The sequence below is a fragment of the Aythya ferina genome, assembly GCF_964211825.1.
Source record: "Aythya ferina genome assembly, chromosome: 10".
Taxonomy (NCBI): Eukaryota; Metazoa; Chordata; class Aves; order Anseriformes; family Anatidae; genus Aythya; species Aythya ferina.
Window position 1 is genome coordinate 13,656,212 of NC_140306.1, and position 22,659 is coordinate 13,678,870.

Sequence of the window (22,659 nt, forward strand, 5' to 3'; positions counted from 1 at the left end):
TGGCAGTCCCTGGGCTTTGCTTTGTCTCCTTTGGGTGAAAGGTGTGCCTGCTGGCTCCTATACCCATCACCTGGCGTGCGTTTCCTCTCCTCCCCAGTAAAGCTCCAAAGCAAAAAGACAGCGTCACCTCTGCAGAAATGTTAGAAATGAAGTAGGTTATACTGGTAAATGCTGAAGATTTGGAGCGTGCAGTTAAATTTTGGTTTCATCCATAGCCTCTGTTGTTACTAACTGGCCTGTGCAGCCGTCTGCTGGTCCCTCCTGCCTGCCTTTCCTCTCCTCGCTCCCCAGCAGTGCTGCTTCAGCCCTGCTTCGAGTGTGGAGTTGGTGGTTGTCTCGAGGTTGTTTCTGCTCTGGTATTTTTGCCCAGCTTGCTCCACTTCGGGGCAACGCTGTGTAATTAGGAGTCCTCTGTGTCCTCGCTTCTTAGTTGTTTCTTTGCCTCCTGACCTCCAGGAAAGCCTCTCCAGCGGCTTCGCAGGGCTGAGGAGTGCATGTACGCTGTCTGGGGAACTTCTCGTGGTGTGAAGAGTGAAAACATTGTGTGAGCTGATGGAAAGAGCAAAAGCCCCAAGCTGCTCTGCTCCCTCCCAGCTTCTCCGTGCCCATGTAATCCCTTTGCCATGATGCTGGCCTTGCCTTCTGTCCCTTTTATTCCTTCACTGCTTTCTTTGTCCGTTGCTGTCTTTAGGGACGAATGTTGCTGTGGAGAAAGCGCCGGCTGTGGTAACAAGTGGGGTAGAGGCAATCCAGCATCGCTCTTCGGGGCCAGATGGGGAGATCTGACATTTGCGTGGCCAGGGGCTGGAGTCTGGAAATCTCATTAAAAGGAGGAGGGTTATCGAGTTCTGGGGCTTTAGGAGAGTGGTTTTGCTGTTGCTTTAACTTGATGGCATTGCTGTAAGCGAAAATCTGTGTGGCTGCCTACACGGGGGTGTCGTGCGTGCCGGAAGGATTGCTGTGCAGGGCTCGGGATGGAGGGACCGAGGAGGTCCCCAAAGGGGGTCTGGCAGGCACTGCCAGGCTCAGCAGCCCCCAGATGCCACAGCAGCAATCTGTTGCTGCTCTGGGACGGGCGCCTCTCGTCCTGCATCCCTGCTGCAGCAGCGAGCTGCCCTCTGCAGCGGGCACCGCAGCACTTAGACCTCATTCAGCACTCCGGGCTTAAGTAATTAGCTACTGCAACTGTTAATATACGAAGGGAAAAAAATACACTTTTTTTTTGTTGTACTGCTTCTTCCCTCTTCTCTCTGCGGTGCCTTCTGCATACGTTGTTCTGGAGTCCTGAAGCTTACAGCCTGCCCCGTAGCTCTCAGAAGCCGCCTGTTCTTGGTATTCTGCCTGCGCCCGGGGCTGCAGGAGCAGAGCTGTTAACGTAGCTGAGGGCACTGATTTCCTCCCTCTCCCTTTAATTACCTTGCTTATCTACTGAGTGTCAGGGCTCTGACTTTCTCTCTTTCTTTCTCTCCCTTTCCTCCTCTCGTTCTCTCTGTCTCTTGCAGTATGCAGTACTGGGCCAGAAGGCTGGAGCAGGAGATTGATGGAGTGATGAGGATATTTGGTGGAGTCCAGCAGCTCAGAGGGGTAAGCTGTCCGTCTTTTACCTGTGCTGCCTTCCTTGTAGCAATGAATGTCCTCATCTGCAGAAATCACCTGTGTGAACACTTGCAGCAAGTCACCTCTCCGCTCACTCCATGTGCAGGGGCATGGCTGGCTGCGCTTCTGGTTGCAAGTCGATTCGATGCCTTCATCAAGCGTGTGGCTGTGCGTGTGTTTTGCATCTGTCTGTTCCTCCAAGGCTGCATGTCACTGCTACCCGAGCATGTACCTGTGTTTCTATATGGCACGCTAACTGCACCTTCCACCCAGCCGTTCTTCCAGGGACTGAAGGTAGTTTAATTTGTGTTTTAGTTCCAAACTTTGCTGACAAAGAAGCGTTCAAAGGATAATTTGGACTAGCTTTTGAAAGTTCTGCGTTTGAGTATAGATTGCAGGTAAAGCTGTAGCTCCTGGCTTCTGTCCTCAGGCGCCACAGACCAGAATGGATGCTGTCCCCTGCCTCCTGCTCCCACCTCTGGCTTAGCACAGGGCCTGGCTGCAGCGTTGGCAGGAGCCAGATCTGTTGCACATCCTGGCAGTGATGGCTCAGAGCTAAGCTGGGGCAGTGACAGAAGGATTTTGTCGTGCTCTGTAATCTTTAGGATCCCTCTGGGTTCCCCTTCCCAGCCCTGTTGTCAAGTTTAGCTATTTTGAAATGGAGTAAATTGAAATCAGGGTGACAACACTAACCAAATTAGTTGAAATTAGGGTGACAAAACATAGAGGGCACTTGTATTTCTCATGGCAGTGGCATGTTCTTCTTAAAAGCCAGTGGTTTGTGGGCCTCTCCCTTTCTTACACCAGTAGCTGTACAGGTTTCAACAGAGCTGTTCATATTCTATACTGCTGGTTGTAATCCATTGTCTAAACACAGAAGTTGCACTGGTTTCTTTTAAATGCATTTGAAAATGAGTTTAATCGAAGGCTTGCAAAACTCTTCATAATTCATCCATTCATTTACATTCATATTTGAGCTTCAGAATGGTTTATCTGGGTTTCGCTTGCATTCGTTTCCCTGGAACTGATACAAACTTCATGTGCAGCGTGGAAAGCATGTACACCATTTTGGTTTTACCAAACCTTTTTGATTGCATTTGTGCATTTGCGCAGCACAGTTTGCATGTTGGCAAGGTGTTACAATCAGAGCCGAGGATGCAAATTTTCCAGGCAGCACGTAGGCACAAGAGGCACCATACTCTTTCGCAGAGCACATTTAAAAAAAAAAAAAAAAAGCTACTACACTTTGTACATGTCCTCTCTTACAATTTATTCTTATTAGCTTTGATTTTGCTCCTTTGCATGTTAAATAGGTATATCATGTAATTTTTTTAATGCTGTAATTAAAGAGAAATTACACTTCCAATTTGCCAGCACTTGACTCCTATTGGCCAGTCAGTCAATTACAGGTAAGAGAGCTTCCCACTTTTTCTGCTTAATTCTTCTGGTAGAACATAGTGCATCACGGCAGTGGATTAACACAAGATAACCTGACATCAGAAGGACTGAAGTTTTGGGGGTTTTGTGTTTTAATTTTTTTTGGAACCTTCCTCTGAATTGAGGAGCCGTGCACAGTTGCTGTACCTGTTGAATATATAAACCACCAGAAGCCAAGAAATGAGCTACTGCAAATTCTAACATGCAGCTGTTAAAGCACCAGTAAAGCCTAGTGCAGGCTTTCTCTGGGTCTCTATGGGGGAACTTGGGATGTGGAGTTCAGGTTTGATCCGTAAATGGAATATTGAGTGAATTACACTTCTCATAAAGACCACGTTGCTTGCTAGTGCTAATGTGGAATTACACAGAGTGCTTCATCCTGAAGAACGCAGAGCTGTGCTCACAGCAAGTCCTTCCTGCACACGTGTGCCTGGGTTGCGGTATGGGAAGTGCTTAATGCCATAGTGGCACTGTAACCCACTTGGGGGCATGAATTTTTTAAAAAAAATCCCTATTCAGCGTGGTGGAAATCTAGTGGGTGGCGATGAATTTGTAGGGTTGGAACTCAGTCTGGGTTTGGAAAAGGCACTGCCTGGGCATGACCTGGATGAACTTCACTGACATGGAGCCTTGCAAGCAGGATGAAGGGTACCAAGCTGCAAAGCTGCTTTCTGAGAAATTGCAGGAGCTGGAAGAACCATCTAGCTGGAAGCACCCACTGGGACACCTCAGGAAGGTTTATCATGAAGGAGGAATAGCCCTGTTTGGGGCAAGGAGGAGTGAGGCAAATGGGGCAGGTAGATCCTGGGAGCAGAGCCCGATTTTAGCCAAAGCTTGCTCATCTTGTTCAGTTTGCTGCATTAGTCTGGGACATTCCAAGTGTCTGCAGAATCCCTTGGGGTATGCAGAGCATAGGGAGGGGTATTAGAGGTGGGGCAGAGCTGTGGTGTCGCAGAAGGCCAAACTGATCCTTCTGAAGCCAGGAGCCTGTAGCAGGACACGCTCGTGCAGCGTGGGAGAGCTGGGGATGGTGCTGTGCCAGGCACGGAGCTTCCCTGCTCAGCTGGGGCCCGGCTGGCACTGTGACAGGCTGGTGAATGGTAATGAAATACCCTCCTTAGGGTTTTGTCAGGTGCACTTACACTTTTCCTTGAGTTGCTGTGAGTGGAAGTGGACCTGCTCTTCGGTTATTGACTGAAATCGTATAACTGTTGTGGCATATGAGGCATGAAATTTATTGTCAGAAATATGGTGTCCGGGAACATAACGGTGCTGAATATTTTATCTTGCTGGAGTGCTGCCCACCCGAGAAGGGTTTTTTTATTTTAACTCTGAAGTAATTTCTTAGAGTTGGGGTACTACGTGTCGGATGTCACTGCTTCGCTCCCCTCGTGCAGGTTGAAGAGGCAGTCATCTCGTGCTTCTGGGGACATTATCCAAGCTTATTCCTTTCAGATGTTTCTCTGCTGGAGGAGAGTGCTTTTCTGTGGCAATTAGAGGAGGGTGAGAAGCTCTGAGATGCAACAGGGTCATGCCAGGGGGCTTGCCTTTCAGGTGTGAGACACCTCCTTGCTTCTCTCCTTGAAGTCCAGACCTTGAAAACATGTACGTGTGGTGACATTTACACTTACATCTGAGTGCTGTCGGGAGGACTCTGACCTTGCTGAACTGATTCCCTGCACGGTGGAGCTGGTGCTTGTGGTACAGCATTGTGTTTGTTGGCTGGCCGGTTCCTCCAGGCGTGCCTCAAAGCAAATCCCAGCATGTGGAGAGATGAGGGCGTGCTGCCTTTCCTCCCCATCCTCGCCGCCCTCGTGGATCACCAGAAATAGAGAGCAGAAATCTGTACAGATAATATCTGGCTGGCACAACGATACGTGGAACCATGAACTGCTATCTAAAGAGGATGGAATTCTTCAAATAATTTTATTCTACAGTAAAGAATATTACATTAAAAACCCAGTTCCCCAACCTCTATTCTTTTTCTTAGTGACCTTCTCCATGGCTGCGGTGGACTCTTCATTACTTTGTAGGACAAAAAATGTTTGGTTTTGGCATTTCCTGCTACAGTGCACCAAATTTCTGTTTCTTCAGTATTTTGGCACAAGTAAATGTTGTTCACTTTTGACCAAAGTCAACGAATTTGCTATTTTTCCAGTGCTTATGCTGCAAAACACAGCATCCATAAGTAGGGTTATAAGGAGGACCTGGGGAACTACAGGCCTGTCAGCCTGACCTTGGTGCCAGGAAAGGTGATGGAGCAGGTGATGGAACAGGCATCCTGGCTGTGTCAGGAGTAGTGCAGCCAGCACAGCAGGGAGGTGATCGTCCCCCTGGGCCCTGCTCTGGAGAGGCCGCCCCTCGAGTGCTGGGTTCAGCTTTGGGCCCCTCACTCCCAGAAGGACATCGAGGCCCTGGAGCGTGGCCAGAGCAGGGCTGCAAAGCTGCTGCAGGGCCTGGGACACAAGTCCTGTGGGGAGCGGCTGAGGGCACTGGGGGTGTTTGGGCTGGAGAAGAGGAGGCTCAGGGCAGACCTCATTGCTCTCTGCAGCTCCCTGAAAGGAAGGTGTGGGGAGCTGGGGGTCGGCCTCTTCTCACAGGTACCCAGTGATAGGACCAGAGGGAATGGCCTCAGGTTGTGCCAGGGGAGGTTCAGGTTGGAGATGAGGAGACATTTCTGCTCAGAACGAGCAGTCAGGCATTGGGACGGGTTGCCCAGGGAGGTGGTGGTGTCACCATCCCTGGGGGTATTCAAGGAAAGGTTGGGCATGGTGCTTGGGGACATGGTTTAGTGGATGACGCTGGTGGTAGGGGGATGGTTGGACCAGATGAAGAGTGCTGAGGCAGGATGAACAATGTGCAGTGCAGATTCGGGGCTGGTGCTGGGCTTGGGTCTCTGCACTGCTGTTGCCATACCTCTTTGTTGTGTCCCTTTGCAAATCCACCCAGAGGCCTGATGCTGGAGCTCTGCCGCTTCCATCCTGTGCTGGTACAGCATGCCCTGACTTACTGGTGTGTCCTACTGTGCTGGTGCCTGTGGTGGGACCAGCCAGAGCCACCACCTGGGGTTGTTGTGAGCCTCCTTTGCCGCAGAGTGGGCTGAGGCTGCCAGTCTCCTCTCGCTTGTTACCTAAATTGTTAGATCCTGTGTCTCCTGAAGTGAGCAGCTAGCTCGTCAGACCTCCTCCTCCTCCTCCTCAGCATCTTTTATCCGTGGCTGCCTGTTAATGGGCTAGTTTCTTAGAAAATTACTGAGGAAACCAAAGCCTTCACAATAGCTGGGGAAAAAACTGAGCTGTGTAAGTGCTGAGCTCCCTTTCTGCACTTCTCTGTGCCTTTCCCGGTTCTGCAGGAAGGCGTTAGCAGGCGCAGGTGGGTAGCAGAGCTGGGCCTGTCTGTGGCTTGGATGAGCAGAGCTAATGGGCCACTTTGAAGTCCGAGCAGCTGTTCCTGTAACCACCTTCCCTTTTCCCTCGGGAGGGCAGAGGCAGTGCTCGGATCCGCCTCACCCGCATACGAGTGGTTGCTGGGCTTAGCTTCGGATGGCACTGAGGAAACACCCGGTCCATAACAGTCCAGATGGCCCTCCCGGGCTCTGCTGCGAGTGCTGTGGCAGAAGTGGATGGACTTTGTCCTTGTAATCAACATCTCATTTTACTTGAGTGCATTTTCGTTTCTCTGTCTTCTGTTCTCGCTTGTTACCTTATGCTGTTTTCTCAGCTTTGTTTTTGCCAGTTTGGCATCTCTGCCTGGCAGCAGTGCTGCAGTTCATTGATCTGGTCTCTTGTGAAAGGGGAGGACAAATCCTGCTGCCTGGGGCTGGGGGCACAGAGACCAGGATCTGTGCAGGTGTCCCCGCACCATTGTCTGCCTCACAGCAGCTGCCTGTCCCTTCTGCTCAGCACTCCTCTGATGTCTCACCTCTGGTTTTCGAAATGTGGCCGTCTTTGAGTTGAGGCAGCCCCAGGTGAGGAACTGTGATTGAGCCCTGCAAAAACAAGAACTTAGTTTAAAAAAAAAAAGGCACAACCCCACCACATACGAGCAGAGTTCTGGCTTGGATCTGAAGAGCTGAAGCAGCATCCACCTCGCACGCTGCTGCAGTCGCTTGCAGTAGCTCCCCTCCTGTGATGGGGTCTCTGCAGTGCCGAGTGCTTCACGTGGCTGCGGGAGCTGGTACAGAGCTAGCATCGCCTTAATGCCAGCACTGGGAGGTAAGACGCTTCTGTCAAAGGGGCTGCCGAGGTTTTCTCTTCACCTTTTTGATCTTGGCTAACTATTGGCACAATAGTAACGTAGCCTAGGTCTTCCTAGGAGATGTGTAATGCCTGTTCTGCTCACTCCTGTTATCCCTGAATATAGAAACAGTTACCCAGGTGTTCACTAGGCATGGAGAATTTGGGCAGCCTTTATGGTACCTTTAAATGAACCCTGTTAGAGAGTCACTGCACTGCATGCACTGAGGAATGCGTCTGTTCTGTGCAGCTTCTGGGTAGGGCAGGCCCCAAGAGGAGGGCAGAGCTCTGCTCCTGGGACACGTGAGCCTCGTGGCAGAGGTGGGAGTGGGATGCCAGCCTCCCGAGACTCAGTCCAGCACCACAATGTGCAGACTGGCCTGCAGGGCTCTGCAGCAGAGCACACCCGGCTGTTTTCTTTCGAGACGTCCACCTCCTGCTGCAGGCTGGGGAGAAGCAGAGCCTGGTGCCTGCATTGTGTGCTCGGGGCAGAGAGGAGGGGGCCGAGGGCAGAGCCTGCATGTGTCTGCCTGGTGCTCGCTGTTCCTCTCCCCGTCTCCCCCCAGCCCACTTCTGCACGCTGTCGCTGTGCTCTCCCCGTGTTTGATAAGAGGAAACGCGCGATGCCAGATAAACGCGTTCCCGTTCCAAACAGCTTGGGTTTATTTTAATCTGCCTGGGCCGTTCAGCAGCCTCAGCACTGCTCAGCACTGGCCGTGCAAGGAGGGGCATTTCAACGTGCTCATCCTTACAGCAGCTTGGATAGGGGAGGGAGATCCTCCCTCACCCTTCGTGCAGGCCGGTGCCTTGCACTGCCAGCCCCTCGCACCCATCGTCTTACTTGTCCCTCTTCCTCCCTGCGACAACCGCGTCGCATCCATACTGGAAGGGAAGATGTCAGGGAAACATATGCTGCAGCTTTTTGTACATTTGCATAATTTGAGTAACGTGCATGAATAATTTATAGCTGCACGTGGCCCTGCCCCGAGCCGCTGTGCCCGTGCCGTGCGTGGCCGGGCTGCTGCCGACGTGGGAGCCCTGCTTTGAGAGAGCAGGCGTACTTGGCAGAGGAAGATGAGGCTTATGGTTGTCGGGGAAGGGCAGGCTGGAAGTCTGAGGCTAAAAGGCCTTCGGGCTAGTCTCACCTGTGCTATTTCATGAATCCTGACCCCAGCAGTCAGTAGCAGCAGCAAACCATTGCCCAGGCACTGTCCTGCTGTTCGCTGGCTCTTAGGTGCACGAGTTCTCAGGCTGGAAAGCTGAGAGTGCCAGGGGGGTTTCCTAAAGGAGTGACCTGGGTGACCAAAAAGGCGTATTCATGTTGTAGCAAATTTTAGTTTAAACTATATTTGGTCCTTCCCAATTGTTTGAAACCCTTGGCTAGAAAGCAGAGTGCGAAGGGGAAGGAGGTGCAGGCACGCATGCGTACGAGCTCGTTGGTGTTACCCACTGGGAAACTGAGGCAGGTGGTCGAGCTGCCCACAGCCGTGTAACAAACGTGTGGTGTGACCTGGGCTGCTCTCCATCAGGTGTACAGCATGTGTCCTGAGGGGAATGTGTGTGGAGGGGTGACAGGCACAGAAACAGTGCTTAAAGCCCTCGCTTTGAACCCTTTCGCTCTACAGAATTACTCTGGAAAGATAATATACCTGCAGTTAGTTGGTGAGTTAGCAAAAGCAGGGGATTGCTGCTGAGTTTTATGGAGTCATTTCTGATTTATACTGCTGTCAGCGACAAGTGAAATGAGCCCAGTATTCGACAGACTGATGTTCAGGTGTGCATGCTCCTGAGCGCGCTTCTCTGCACGTTGTGTCCAAAAACGTCCCCGACGTACTTCTCCAGTCCACGGCCACGTGGCTGCGATGCTCATGAATATTCAGCAAACTGCTGCAGTTGGTGGTGCTGCCATTATGCAGCTGTGTGAAGCCTTGGGGATGAGGAGACCTTGGTTAACGTCTCCAGAGATGTCTTGGCCTGGTTGTCCTGCCCCTGGCCGGAGGAGGCTGTGTGGTCCTCACACCTTTACCTGTTCAAAACCAAAGGGCAAAATCTAGACCAGCCCTACTGGAACGCAAAGTGAACAATTAGGTGGAGATCATCAAAGTTTGCCGCTTTACAAACAGACATAGATTATTCTTTAATGGAAAGGTAATTGTTTTATTGTTCTCTCCAGATGGTTCTTTTCCCTTTCATTCCCAGGGGAATTGATGTAGCCTGGGATTCAGTCTCCTGTGAGAGGAGCTGGTAACCAAAAATGCAACTCCATCACAGGTCAAGATAGAAAATAAAGAAAAAATATGTATGTGTTCCATCACAGTTTTGGGTTTTAGACATTTATAGGCTGCAAGTGGTCCTGTGCTTCTCTCCCTGGTAGGTTGGTGGGGCCAACACTTGGGATCAGCCCCTGCCGAATCCCATGCTCCCTGCAGCTGATCCGGCACTTCCAAATGCTGGGCTGCAGAGCAGCCTGTGTGGAAACGTGCAGCTGCACTAAAAGCTTTAGGGAAGGAAACTGTTGTTAGATATTCAGGGTTATTGTATGGGGGAAGCAATACAATGTCATTTCTTTGTCATTCTGTACGAAGCAACGGAGGAGGGCTGGAAAGGTGGGGGAGAACACAGCAGAGGTGAGCTTTCAAAGGCACATTTGTGGTTTTTATGTTTTAGTGTGGCTTAAACCTGGTAAACGGCAGCTGCAGGCTTGCATGTTAAGTGAGCGCGTTTACTGCTTCTCATTACAACAGATTACCTTTGACACCTGATGTGAATAACTCAAACGGCACCCTTATTGCAAACACCCCGCTGTGCTGGCCTATTGGCCCGTAATGATTCTGCTGGTTTGGTTACTTATTTCCTTCTAATTATTTAGAGTCAAAACACTACTAGGAGCAGGGAGAGATAGAGGAGTCTGATATTAGACCAGCCTGTTCGCATTGAAAATCCTGGTGATCTGCTTACATGGGAGAGCTTGACTCAAAGGCTGAGGACGTCAGGAAGGTAAGCAGGTGAAGGAAGGAGATGAAGCAGGGAGGTGATGCTGAGGTTATAGGTTCTTGTTTTCCTTCTGTTGCTCCTTTGGGCTGAGCAGCTCCAACTGACACAAGTGCAGCATCTCCTTGTTCTGATACATCTGGGGGGGTGTTTCTGTGTGGGGATTTTTATTTGTCTGCTGCTTTTGATTCAGTTACTCATGGGGCTTCTGGTTTTACTTTTTTTGTTTTTTAATTGACCTTTCATACCTGTAAGCATCCGAGACAGATGTCTTTGTTCAGCGCCTACCATAACCAACAGCATCATGTTCTGGGGGCACTGACCATAGGATACACATCAAATAAGAGTGCTGGGAAAAACCTGGTCTGAATGAAACGTGGGATTTCTCTGTGCAAAGAGGTGCTGTGAGTTAGAGACATGGCTGTTTCTACCAGGGCAGTTCCCTAAATGCCCGAGTGAGTCCTTGGATGATGGGTGGCAGGACGTAGGTGCTTGTACATGTCAGAGGAGCCACTCTAGGGACTGTGTAAGCTGTAGCATTAATTCTCATCCGTTGGATGCCCAAGCAAAGCCTCTGCTTGTCACTGGGAGCAAGGGAGCAGGTTTTCCATTCCTTGCTGGGACTGTAAGGCTAGGTAAATAGAGAAGGAGGAGACAGCAGGGGGTTACATGGCTTGAGGAGCATACAGTATTGTAATGATAAACGTTGGATTGCTCTTTAAAACAAATAGGCCATTGAACACACTGTGGCTGGTGAACAGAAGGGAAGAAAGGTGGATTTAGTCCTGGTTCTTCTAAAGATCTGTTACACTAAAACTCGCTTAGCTGTTCTGCATGCTGTCATCTTAAATTCTGGAAGTTCTTTCATTCTGTTTTTGTCATCAGGAATGACACTAGACCCGAGGTTAGGGCCCTGGGATCTTCTAAGGAGCCTCAGTTCCTGGTTCCCCTGGCACTGATTAGGCTGGGCCTTATGGTACTGCTTGTGGGGAGCACCAACAGCTGCTTGTTTCCTGCCCTAGCAGGGTGAACCTAGGGTGCTCCAGACAATATGTTTAAAATTCAACCTGTCTTTTGTCCTGTGCCCCTTCTGCGGAGCATTAGCGTTTTGGAAAATCACGTTCTTCTCCGTTCCTCCCTTTTGTAGTGGGGGAAGAGATGGGTGCTGTACATCTGGTGCTAACGGACAGGAGGTATATGCACGGAGAGCATTCGCAGCATCAAAACAGCGTATGCCTGGTTCTGAGTATAAATGATAGCTCCAATATATTCTTATACTCTGCGTCTTGTTGTTCATTGAAAAAGAAATCATAGCATGATAATACCATGCTTACATCTAGTGCATTTCATGGCTGATTATTAAAATTACTTGCAAACAAGTTTGCTCTCGCTTCCCAATATAGGAAAGGAAAACATCACAGTCTGTATGCTGTGAGAAGGTAAATTGAGGCTTAGACGAGGGAAATCCCTACTCTGCGCACTGAGTCTGATGAAGGGCTGGGAAAGGAACTTGGGAATCCCAACTCAAAGACTTGTCTGCCTTAATAACCGTTCAATTTGTCACCTCTGGCTCATTACTACATCTATCAGCACTGAGCAACGGATCCTAGGAAATACGAGTGAGAAAGACAAACCCTCAGCTTTGAATTCTCCCGTCGGAGACTTATTTCTGGCATGTTTCACAAGCGGCAGCTTCTTTTTTGTATTCCTGGGGTTTATAACGTGGTGTTTTCTCTGCCACCCTGCGCTCGGCTCCCTCCCGTCAGCAGGTGATGTGCCTTGGTTCTTGCCTCGCCTCTGCTGTTGGTGAGAGTTTGCAGGGCTGTGCTCCTGATGCAGCGCCTGAGCAGTGCTCGATTGCTAGTTTTCCCTCCTCCTTAGATGTGTGCTAGCTCTTGAACGACATTTTGAGGTGCCCGAAGCATTCTGTGGAAGAAAATTAATTGGTTTTGACAAACCACAGCAGTCCCTTGGGTGCCTGGGAGTGCAACATTTATTGAAACCAGGCAGGAAATCAAAACGCTCTGGTGTTCATTCACCTCTAGTGCAGCTGTACGGAGGGGGAAAAAGGAATCCTTAACCTTGTTCTGGATTTCCATTCTGACATTTGGATCGTCTGCTAACTTTTTTAATAAAACCTTCTTCTTTTAAAAGAGTTCAGTGGTCATGAAAGATGCCAGAATGACGGCCCAGGGACTAGATGATCTCTGCATACCCCACAGAGCAAATGCAGCATCAGGGCAAACTTCCTTGCTGTCGTGCTTCTGCCTTGACCTGCAGCACCCCAAAGGAGGGAAGGGAATTGCAGTTTTTCAGCACTTCTCAACTTGGCCTCTCTGCTTATACAACTCAGTGAGGACTCAGACTCCCGCTATTGCAGAACAGCATTAAGGAAGGATTTCTCATCGCAGCTGTAGCTGTAACAACTTCAATGCAAACCTCCAACTGCCAGCCCTCTGCTAGCAGAAACCATCTCCTGGCCCCACTCTTTCAGGAGTCTGGCCTGTCTCCCTAACATATGGGTTACAATCTGATTCATCCCTAAAACATATGCTGGTACCCGGAGCGAGCTGCGACCGTTCTTGTTGCAGGAGATGGCAGCCGTGCGAGGTGTGCTGCGGTGCCTGCACCCACGGCCACCTGGGTGCCCTTAAGCCAGACACAGGCGTGAGCTCCCTTGTCTGCTCTGCACAGGCTGGTGTTGGTGGATCACCCTGAAAAATAACCAGCAGGTCTTCAGGGCTCTGGAGGCAAGCCTGGAAGATAAGAAGTGCTCATTCAAACAGGTAGCTCCTGCCCGGTTGTGCTCCCCAAACACAGTTGGTTTCATTATTATGTGGGCTGCCCCTATCAGACTTTAAGGTGTCCCTGAGTACAGGGGGAAGCTGTGTTAGGGGTGGTTTGTGCATGTTCTTGGCAGCAGTGTGCTGGGATGCCAGGATGAGGAGCCAGCCTTGCCCTCAGACACCCTGCAGGCTGGCTGAGGCCCCTGCTGGCGTTGGGGTGCTGGAGATGGGGAGGTGATGAGGACGGAGGAAGGAAGCGCTGGCTTCTCAAGTCTTGCTCCAAATTGGCTCCATCTTGGTGGCCTTGCACAGTAAGGCTGGCTCCTCTCTAGTTCATGCTGTTTTTCTCCATCCTTCTTGTCTCCTGTTTCAAAGAGACAAGGAGACATTGCTCTCCTACCCCCCCCCCCCAAAAAAAAGACATGAAAGACGGTCTTTTTTCAGGTGAAAACTTTTGGCCTTGGTGTTTTTTTCCCAGCTTGGGACCTAGCTGGCGGCTTGTCCTGGTGGTTTATGAGCAGGCTGTGAAGCACTGCGTTATCTGTTGCCTTAAAAGCCCACTATTGAGGGAGGCCACAGAAGGGGGAGTCAGTGATCCTAAATGCAGCTGTGGCAGGTCTGGATGGGTGCTGTAGGAGAACCAGCCCTTGTACAGGTGGGTCAGCGTGTGGAAGGCTCGCAGGAGGAGTGGCTGTGGCATGCATGGCATGGCCGTGCTGCTCTTTGGACCTGCTGCAAGGGCTGCTTCTTTCCTTTTTTCCTTGTCCAATAATTCTGCGTTCTGGAATAACAATTATCTGCTTTGGGTATCAGTGTCAGTAGGAAACTGGTTCCAGCTAAAACACTAGATTAACTGCTTCGAAGGTTGTATCCCAGATGCCAGTAGTGACTGATACTGTTGAGTGGTTTCTAGCTAGAAAAGCCTTTGAGCGCTGTCGTTTTTCATGGGAAAACTTCCCATATGCTTCTCCAAGAGGCTTTTCTGGGAAATTAAGTGATGTGCTGTATACAGTGATGGCATGAATCCAGGGAAGTTTGTCAGTACATCTGCTATGACATACTTAAAATGGAGGTGCTGGCAGTGGGCTTGACCTTGGCCTCAGTTCCTGCTGCAGGAGCAGGATTTGCCACCCAGCTATTGCTCAGAACCAGCGGGACTCCTGTGGTGCTCTGCATGAGCAGCAAAATGCTGAAGCTGGGATCTAGGAGGATGCCGTCCCCAGGAGAGTGGCTGGCAGTATGCTCAGCCTTGTGGAACACGAGGGCTTTCAGCTCCTGGTGGGATGTGGTAGCAGAGGCAATGCTCTGGGCAAGCTTTGAGGGTCATGGGAATGGAGAGCTTTTGATGCAACTGAATGGCACTTTCTTTTCCATCTCTTGTTTGATCTGATGAATTCAGATTAAATGAAGTTCTCACGAAGACCATCTGACTGTGTAGGGAAAAACCCAAGTGTGCTGCCACTCCTACCTGGGGCAGCAGGGCAAACAAATCGGGAGGGATCTCAGAAATCTGTTGTGCTAGATGTAGCTGTGTTGGGTCTCCCAGCTCTTGGGAAAGGAAGGGTACAGCACAGATGGTGAGGTGGGGAGCTTTCACATCCCCTGCAGAGAACAAAGAACACCTCTGGTGGCTCTCCCCTGAGCACCTCCCTGGAGCTGAGCCTCTGTTGGAGGCTCCTCGCTGCCCTGTGCCCGCAGTCCCGAGGCTCCTGCTGCTTCGCATTAGAGCCGTGTGTCAAGAAACCCCAGCTCCCGGGGTCAAGTGCTAAGTGTTTGCTTCTTTATCAGATATTTACTTAGGAGGATTTCATTATACTGAATCTACTGGCTTTGAATAAATTCACATGCAGTAAATTTATTCTTTTTCTTTTTGAAGGGACTGCTATGCTGGAGAAAATTTTAAAGACCATTTATACCAAAAGCAATTACTTTCCCGGTGATTTTGTATGTATTTTACTGCAGATACTGTATTTCTATTTGACTATGAGCTTTCTCCCAAGTGCCACTGCTGTGCAGGAAGTGGTGAAAGTTAGCTGCTTCAATCTCTGCGTGCTGGTGTTGGAACAAGCTCCACCTGCCTGCATTAAAGCTGCAAGTCAGCTGTACTGGAGTCCAGGTGCAGTTGCTTCCTGCAGTGTGGGTGGGTTGGTTCGTTGCTGGTGTGTCCATTTGCTGCTGAGTCCAGCGTGTCAGCTGCTGGGTGCTGGTCTTCTCCAGCAAGGGGGTGGAGGTGAGCTGATGTGACCCCTTGGGGCACCTCCAAACCTTCACCACTTGGTCTGCAACCACCTGGGAACTGTGTTCTGCGACAGGGACAAGCTGAAGCAGATTACTGTATGATTAGGAGTAACATAAACACGTTAAAAAAATCCATCTGCAAAAAATCCATCCACAAATCTTGAATATGTGGTGGGACAAAGCTAAATTCTTCACTTCAGCAGCTGGCTTGCTCTGGCTATGTGCTGTAATGCCATATATTGGTGTCTCAGTTTGCTCACTCTATGTTCACAGGATCTCCCGCAGTCCCTTGACTGTGTCCAAAATAAAGCAGGAAGAAAAGCTGAGCAAAGAAGGCAGTCTGGTCTGATAATCCATGCAGTCCTCTCTCAACTGGTGTATGTTTTATGTCCTGTGCCTCAAAGGAAAGAGAGCAGCCAGAGAAGTCGTTTGTCACCTCTGTGTTGGACAGTATAAAAATACTTGGTAGTTCCTGTGATTAAAAAGCAATGCTGTGGGGCTGGAGGTCTGATTTACCAAAATTACTGGTTGTGTAGATATTGATGGTGATAATAACTGTCCATCCCTCCACTTAAATGCCGTCCTACCATTTCCAGAGAGCAAAGTGTGCATGAATCCTTTTGAAAATGGACAAGGGAAAATTGGGGCACATGCACAAAAGAGAAACAGGCTCATATTAAAATCCAGAAGGGTAGAATTTTTCTTCCCTGACATGAGTTCCTCATTAACAAGATTTGTTTCGTTAAGAAATGGCTTGTTGACTGATATATAGAAAAAAAAAAGAGGAAAAACAAAACAAAAACCTTAAAGAAGCCCTGTAAAATTGCAAATTCTATATTCCATGCTGGATTTATTTTTTTTATGAAACCAGTAATAGCTATAGTGCATGTCTGCATATTTCATCAGAAAGCAAACACTGTTTTTAAAGGGAAACGATTATACAGGAAAAAAAATGTAATTATAAATGTCTTCTGTTATAGCGTATAATAAGCGTGCTCAGGTCGAACTCTAAAATGAACAAAACATTTGTTAGCTGAGCAGCCCTGGCTAAACCTTGTGGCTAGCTTTAACCCCTACAATAAACTGAAGAAAGAATCATGTAGCAACTCTCCTATTATTGTTGCATTGAGCTAGATCAGAAGTAATATTTATCTGAATGTTTCTATGCTTTGAGGATGCATAGACAATGCATTTAATAATTAAGATCACTTAAATTCACACTACCTAGAGGAGTAGAGAAATGCATGAGGATGGTGGTTGGTGGGGGGAGGCATGTTATATGGTTTTTGGTGTTTTGTGTTTTTTAAACTTTCCCCTGTTTTTCCCCTCACTCTTTGATCAAGAGAGGCCATGTTTCTTGGTGTGGAACTAAAGTTTGCCAGGCCCCAGCTCTTGCTGAAATCACCAGGAGTTGTTCTGCAGACCTCACTGGCAATTGCAGAGGCCATCTGTGTACCAACCCCAACTTCTTCAGCACAGAAAAGGAACACGTTAAGCCACTTCTGGTGTGATCTGGAGTTGGGGTGAGCACGTTGAAAGGCTTTCTGGGCTGGTTGTTAGCCAAGTAAGCCGCTTCTGGCTGGGAGAATCACATACCATGTGGGTTTTGACCTTTTTTTTTTTTTTCCTAGCTTGGCATTTTGTTCCAGGTTTCAAGATAAAGTGAAAACTAATTTCTGGATCGGGCAGGAGGTCTGCTAAATTTCAATTAGTCACGTAATTCAGCTAGAGCACAAACCTGAGCTGGGGTGCTGGCAAAGGAAGGATGGTCTTGGAAGAAGAGCTTTTGTGGCACAGGTAGCAGGCAGGCAGTCGGGACATCTGTGCTTGGAGCCTGTCCCTGCCACCAGCCTGGCAAGGCCCCTCGCCTCTGCGTGGCTTCCCCACCGTAGAAATAGGTCGGTGGGCTTCCCTCCGGCCGTGAGCACTTCCAAATTCACAGCTGATGAAAGCCGGTAACACCTGCCTCAGAGAAATCTAGGGGCAAATTGCCCGCCGTTTGTCATTTTTAAGTAAAAACCAAAGGAAAAATAGGCACGCTGATTGTTTTGTAATCGTGTTTGGAAGCTGACACTCAATAGGTAGAAATGAGCCTGTACTGAAGGTAACGAAAAACTTTGGGCACATCATTTCAAGCGGGCACTACGGGGCTTTGCTCTGCTTTGCTAGGATTCATAGAAAAGTGAAATTTGGCAGATGTCTGGTTTCAGCTTTTGTCTGCTATTACAGCCCTCTTTATGGAGAACCAGCAAGCCTTGGAGAAATCACACAGGTGAACTCACTTAAATCTTATTTTCTTCCCCAAGCTTCTGAATGGGAGGGGTTAGGGCTCAGGCTGCTTCTAGTTGCTGGGGTCTGCCTCAGTTCTTGTTACTTCTCCCTTGGAAGAGGGAGCAGAAGCGAAATTGGTGCTGCAATATGAGGTGGCCCTGTTTCATAAGGACTTTAAGAGCAGCTGTTGAGGACAAACATTAGCCTAAGAAGGTCTCCAGGGGTTGGCTTTGACGGAGGTAATCTTTCTTGTAATGCTATTGCTAATGTGGATCTCTGTTAGCTATATGTAATAATTTCTTCCCCTGTATTTGTTCTGGGACATCTCTAGGGCTGCTTTTATGTGCTGTAGAATATTTACCATGTTTTTTTCCTCTCTGTTTTGTGATGGTCTTACAGGACATATCTATTGCAGACCTGTTCTCTTTTAAATACGTGGTGTTCCTCCCTTATCCCTCAGAGCAGCTTTTCGTACGCCTTCTCCCTCAGATGTCCTTCTCTGAACATTGCATCTCTGAGCTGAGGGTACTTCAAGTTGCAGTTACAGATCCTGCTCCAGGTATTTGCAGCATCAGGAGCAGGGGGGAGAGGAGTGGCACAGCCTCAGTAACCTCTGAATCTCCCTGGTAGCTGCTGTTTAGATATTCCTGTTGTCCAACAGATGCTTCCATGCTTCGGATTTATTTGAAGATGTTGGACTTGATGATCTTGAAGTTCTTTTCCATCCTAAGTGACTGGAAAAAGGAAAAAGCACGTTTGGGTCAAACAAGGCGCCCTATGCCATGGTAGCTGTTTGTTCCCTGCTCCCTTAGAAGCAGCTCACAGCCTCAAATCCTGCAGCCAGAGGGACGTGGTGGGTCAGTGGGGTTGCCCAGGCTGTCCTGGGGGACTTTGGAGGTGCTGGGTGCCAGCTAGAGCAGGGCCCTGCTGCCTTCCCGCAGACCTGGGGCCACGTCACCCATCTGTGGTCTCCAGGAGGAAGGGAAGAGATCCCACTGACCAAACTCGATTACTTTGTCAATGAGGATAAATGAGGATCATAATCCAATTGTTACGGCAATTGAAATGCAGCAAACCCGAGGCACCTTTCCAAGGCTTCTATATTTATACCTCAGTTTTTAAAGCAAAAGGAGCAGAGCAGCTTTTCCTAGGCTTTCCCTGCATCCCCAGAAAGCACGCTGCAGGCTCAGACAAACCCAAGGTAGCTGCTGGGCACCAACAGGACCATCCTGCCGACTGTGTCACCCCTGTGACCGCCTTGCTTTGTAAGCTTATTTTCAAGGGATCTTGTCCTGACACTGATAATTTCTGTAGGGGTAGATGGAATCTTTCATTTGAAATCTAAGCTCATAGTTTGTAGCGTGCCTCGTAACCTCTGCATGTTTGTAGCATTTAGGATTATGGGTGGAGGAATTTTCTGAAGGTCTGCAAGCAAATCCGAACAAGCTTGTCTATTAATTATCGGGTCCTTTCAGGTATTTATCTCGGACAGTTCTTCCTACATTCCAGCTGATAATAACAAGAAGATAATGAAGACCAAATTTTCCATTGATGTAATTGCAATCTTGATACAGGCGGTATTGGAGGCAACCAGGTCATACTTTGCGTAAATTATTAATGATTGTTGTAGCCCGGTAATTAGATACGAAGTGAAGTCAGCTGCACAGCACCAACAAAGTGGGGTCTAATGTCGCACTAGACCTCTTTGCAGGCGATTTGCGTGCAGGGTGCTTGTTCTGCTGCCTCGGTGGCTGATGCAGACGAGGTGTGGGCCACGACCACTTGTACAGGGTAGACCAGATGGCTGCCATCCTCCGAGGTTGCTCCCCTGCCTTGCTGCTGCTGTGACCCCGGCGGAGAGGTTTTGCAGGGAGCTCTGCAAACACAGGGGTGATGCTCCTGGAGGACTGATCTCTCCCTCCTCTCCTACACAGCGACCTGTGTTCCTGAGCTCACTGCAAGTCACAAAATCAATTACAAATTAAAGGCCAGATTCATGAGTTCGCTTCAGCTGCTCTAGCGGTACGAAACAGCTGCAAATTCGGCTTTTATGTGTTAGTAGCTTTGCCTTTTAAAAGCATTTTTAAATGGTTTGAGATTGATGCTTAACTTCAAAGTGCTAACAAATCTTGCATTGCAAATTCCTCCTTGGGCTACTTGATTACTTTTTAACAATTTTGAAAACAAAGGAAATTCCTTGGGGGAGAAAAACTGTGCTAAGGTGAATAATGTTTTGGAGCGTGCATCAGTGGAATTTGAGCAGAAGCATTACAGTTCCAACTTGGAGCTCTAAACCCCGAGTTTGCCTGATTTTTGAATGCGTGCTATGATGTATAGTTCTGTTAGGCTAAGGAGTTCTCAGAATAAAAACAAAAGTCTCAGTTCCGCTCTCCAACAAACCAGTACAATTTATCTACTTGTTAAATTCATTGAATCATGTGAGTTTGGTTTTTAAACTGTGGTTATTTCAGTCTTATTCTTCATAAATTTCATTATTACTCTTCATAACAGTCATTCTTCATATTCTTCATAAAAGTTCCTCTTCTGCCTTGTTCTTTTAATCGTATTAAGCAAAACCATAACGGTCATGATTAAGATACTTTGGGCTCTTAAAATATATTACTTAAATTCACGTTAATACACAATGCATTTTAAGAAGTCTCCAATCATATATCCACCACGGAATTGAATTTCTGGAGGGTTTCATTGTTCGTCTCAACTTGCAGGTACTGCTGGCGTTTGTTTCCAGTTCAGTCTTAAAACATGAAACTTCCTGACTTCATCATGCATGTTTTTGCATGGTGCCTTTTACATATTTCAGAGTTACTAACATCCCTGTTCTACTTTATAATGCTTTTATTTGGGACCAATGGCAACTCATTAGGACTTTTTTTTTTTTTTAGGACTATTTTTTTTTTCATGTTGAAATTGGTTAGTGCTCTTCCCATTTAGCTCTGCCTTAGGATAAACTTAATGTAACTGAAAGGGTCAGGAGAGTAACATGTCCCTGCCACCTCCAAGCTTTAGGTGCCTAAAGGCCTCTCCGTGTACCCCTGCACAGTTTGGGCTCTTACTGTACAGTACAGATATGCAATATATATATATATATATATTTAAAGTCACTTAATGCAGAGCTGGCTGTCGCCTGGCGCAGCTCCTTGGTTGGCCTGGGGAAGAGCCATCGTAGTCCTCCTTACTGGAACAAGTGAAAATCTTACTACTTCCCCTAAATGAGCAATATGCTGTCAGAACAATAAAAAGTGCACACGTACATTCGCCACAACCTGTATAATCATCACAGCATTTGTGTAATTAATCAGGATTAGAGGGAAATGTTCGCATCTATGCATGTGAAGCAAAGAGGAGCAGTCCTAGGTAATCCCAACCCCTCTGTCCCCTTGTCCCAGGTGCTGGGAATGTTCAGGGGCTGGGAAGAGGCCAGGGCTTGGCTCCTTGGCCCCGTCAATCCAGCAGCTTGTGCTGGGGGGCAGGAGGTGGGTGCCTCCTGCTGCTGGTTGCTCCTGCACCCCAAGAGGATTTTCCTACTTTTAGACCAGACCGTCAGGGTGAGGCCAGAAGAAGCCTTGCATCTTTGAGATGTATGAAGGCTGCCAGGCAGATCTTGAACACTTTCTATAACCTGCGTTTATCTGTATTTTGGCTTCTTTTTGAAGGCCAAGCTTCCTCTACCTCCTTGGATAGGACTCCTGCTATTCGCAGAATCCCTGCGTGGGTCTGGAGTTTGTCAAGTAATCTAATTCATTCAACATTTGGAATTACCATGCTAAAAAAAAAAAAAGTAATTTATTTTCTAATTATTCCCTGTCTTGCACAACCGTGCATCGCTGAAGTGTTGCTGTTTAAAATATTTATCTCTCTCCGCTGCGTGATCTGCTTGAAGGCCATGGAGGGGCGATGAAATAAAAGCGCTCGTTCCCGGCACAGGCACATTACTTTGACTTGTCTTGGGCTGTTTTGACGTCTCCCTGTAAATACATTTATTTTTCATTAGGATGTTTCTGGGTTTGTGGCATCCAGGAAAGCCAGAGCCATTATGCTGCTCATCTGTTAGAGGCAAAATGAAGATAAACAAGTGTAATGAACTCCTGCCGAAGCCGTTTCGCTGTTGTCTTTTCCTTGCTGCAATTGTGTGTGGATACAGCCTCCTTCGTGCAGGCTGGGTGGGTGCAAAGTGCTGCTGGCACCTCGTTTGCAGGATCCGGGCTCCTGGGGCTCGGCTGTAGCACTGGGAGGGCGCAGGGCTCGTGCCCAGCTCCCTGCAGGGAGCCCTGCTTCTGGCCTTGTAACCTCGCTTCCACCCCTGGCTCCTCCGTGTCCATTTAGCTGCCTCTGCAAATTTTTCCAGCTGGCCTGGATTTCTCAGGCACTCTCCAATTCAGGCGGTGTCTCCGCCTCTTATCTTTAAGAGCAGTTTCCTCCATCCCTCTGGCTGTGCTGCAAGGACAAATGCGCTGGAGAGGGACACGGGGACCGTGGCTGTGAGGTCTCAGCAGGCACCAGTGGGGCTGGGGGCACTAGGGGGGCTGCACAAGACTCTGCTCACTGCTGACCTTCCTTGTGCAGGCCCCATCCCGGCGGTGGGCTCAGGACATCCCCCTGGGGGCTGTGGCACCGCAGCAGGTCCTCGGTGCGGTTTGGGGTCGGTGGGGAGGGAGGTGAAAGCAGCCAGGGACTGGAGCACAGTTTGGAGCTCGGAGAAATCTTGGGAAGGATGAAAAGTAAGCAGCAGAGAGGCATGAAGGGGAGAATAAAAATGAAAGCGAATATTGAGGGTTGTGGGGTGGCAGATAGGCTCTTTCTTCTTCCCAGCCTTTCAATTATTTCTCGTTTATTTGCGCCCTTCCTCCTGCACCCAGCCCCACCCTCCCAAGCTGCCTCGCTCATTGAGTCTGAGCGAGTTTATGCTAAATTTTAAAATAACTTTTTTTTTTTCCTTCCTTCTCTGAACTGCTAATCTCCCAGGCTGAGGAATCCTGGGACAAAGAGGAGTCCGCAGAGTGGAACTCTGTAAAATTAGCTTTTGCAGTATTAGCACAGCCACAGCTTCGGGAGCTGCATCCCACCGCCCAGCTGGCAGCCTGCCT

General features: G+C 48.7%; 1 protein-coding gene across 5 annotated transcripts in view; it reads left to right on the forward strand.

Moving 5' to 3' along the window:
• Positions 1-22,659, forward strand: part of CACNA2D2 (calcium voltage-gated channel auxiliary subunit alpha2delta 2) — a 169,209-nt gene that overhangs the window by 22,620 nt on the left and 123,930 nt on the right. For 4 of the 5 annotated variants that reach the window (XM_084531333.1, XM_084531335.1, XM_084531334.1 and 1 more), the window contains exon 2: positions 1,503-1,584. In XM_084531333.1, coding sequence (XP_084387459.1) covers positions 1,503-1,584 — 82 coding nt within the window. Of the gene's footprint in view, positions 1-1,502; positions 1,585-10,071; positions 10,266-22,659 lie in introns of those variants that run through there. The other variant, XM_084531337.1, reaches the window with a different exon arrangement.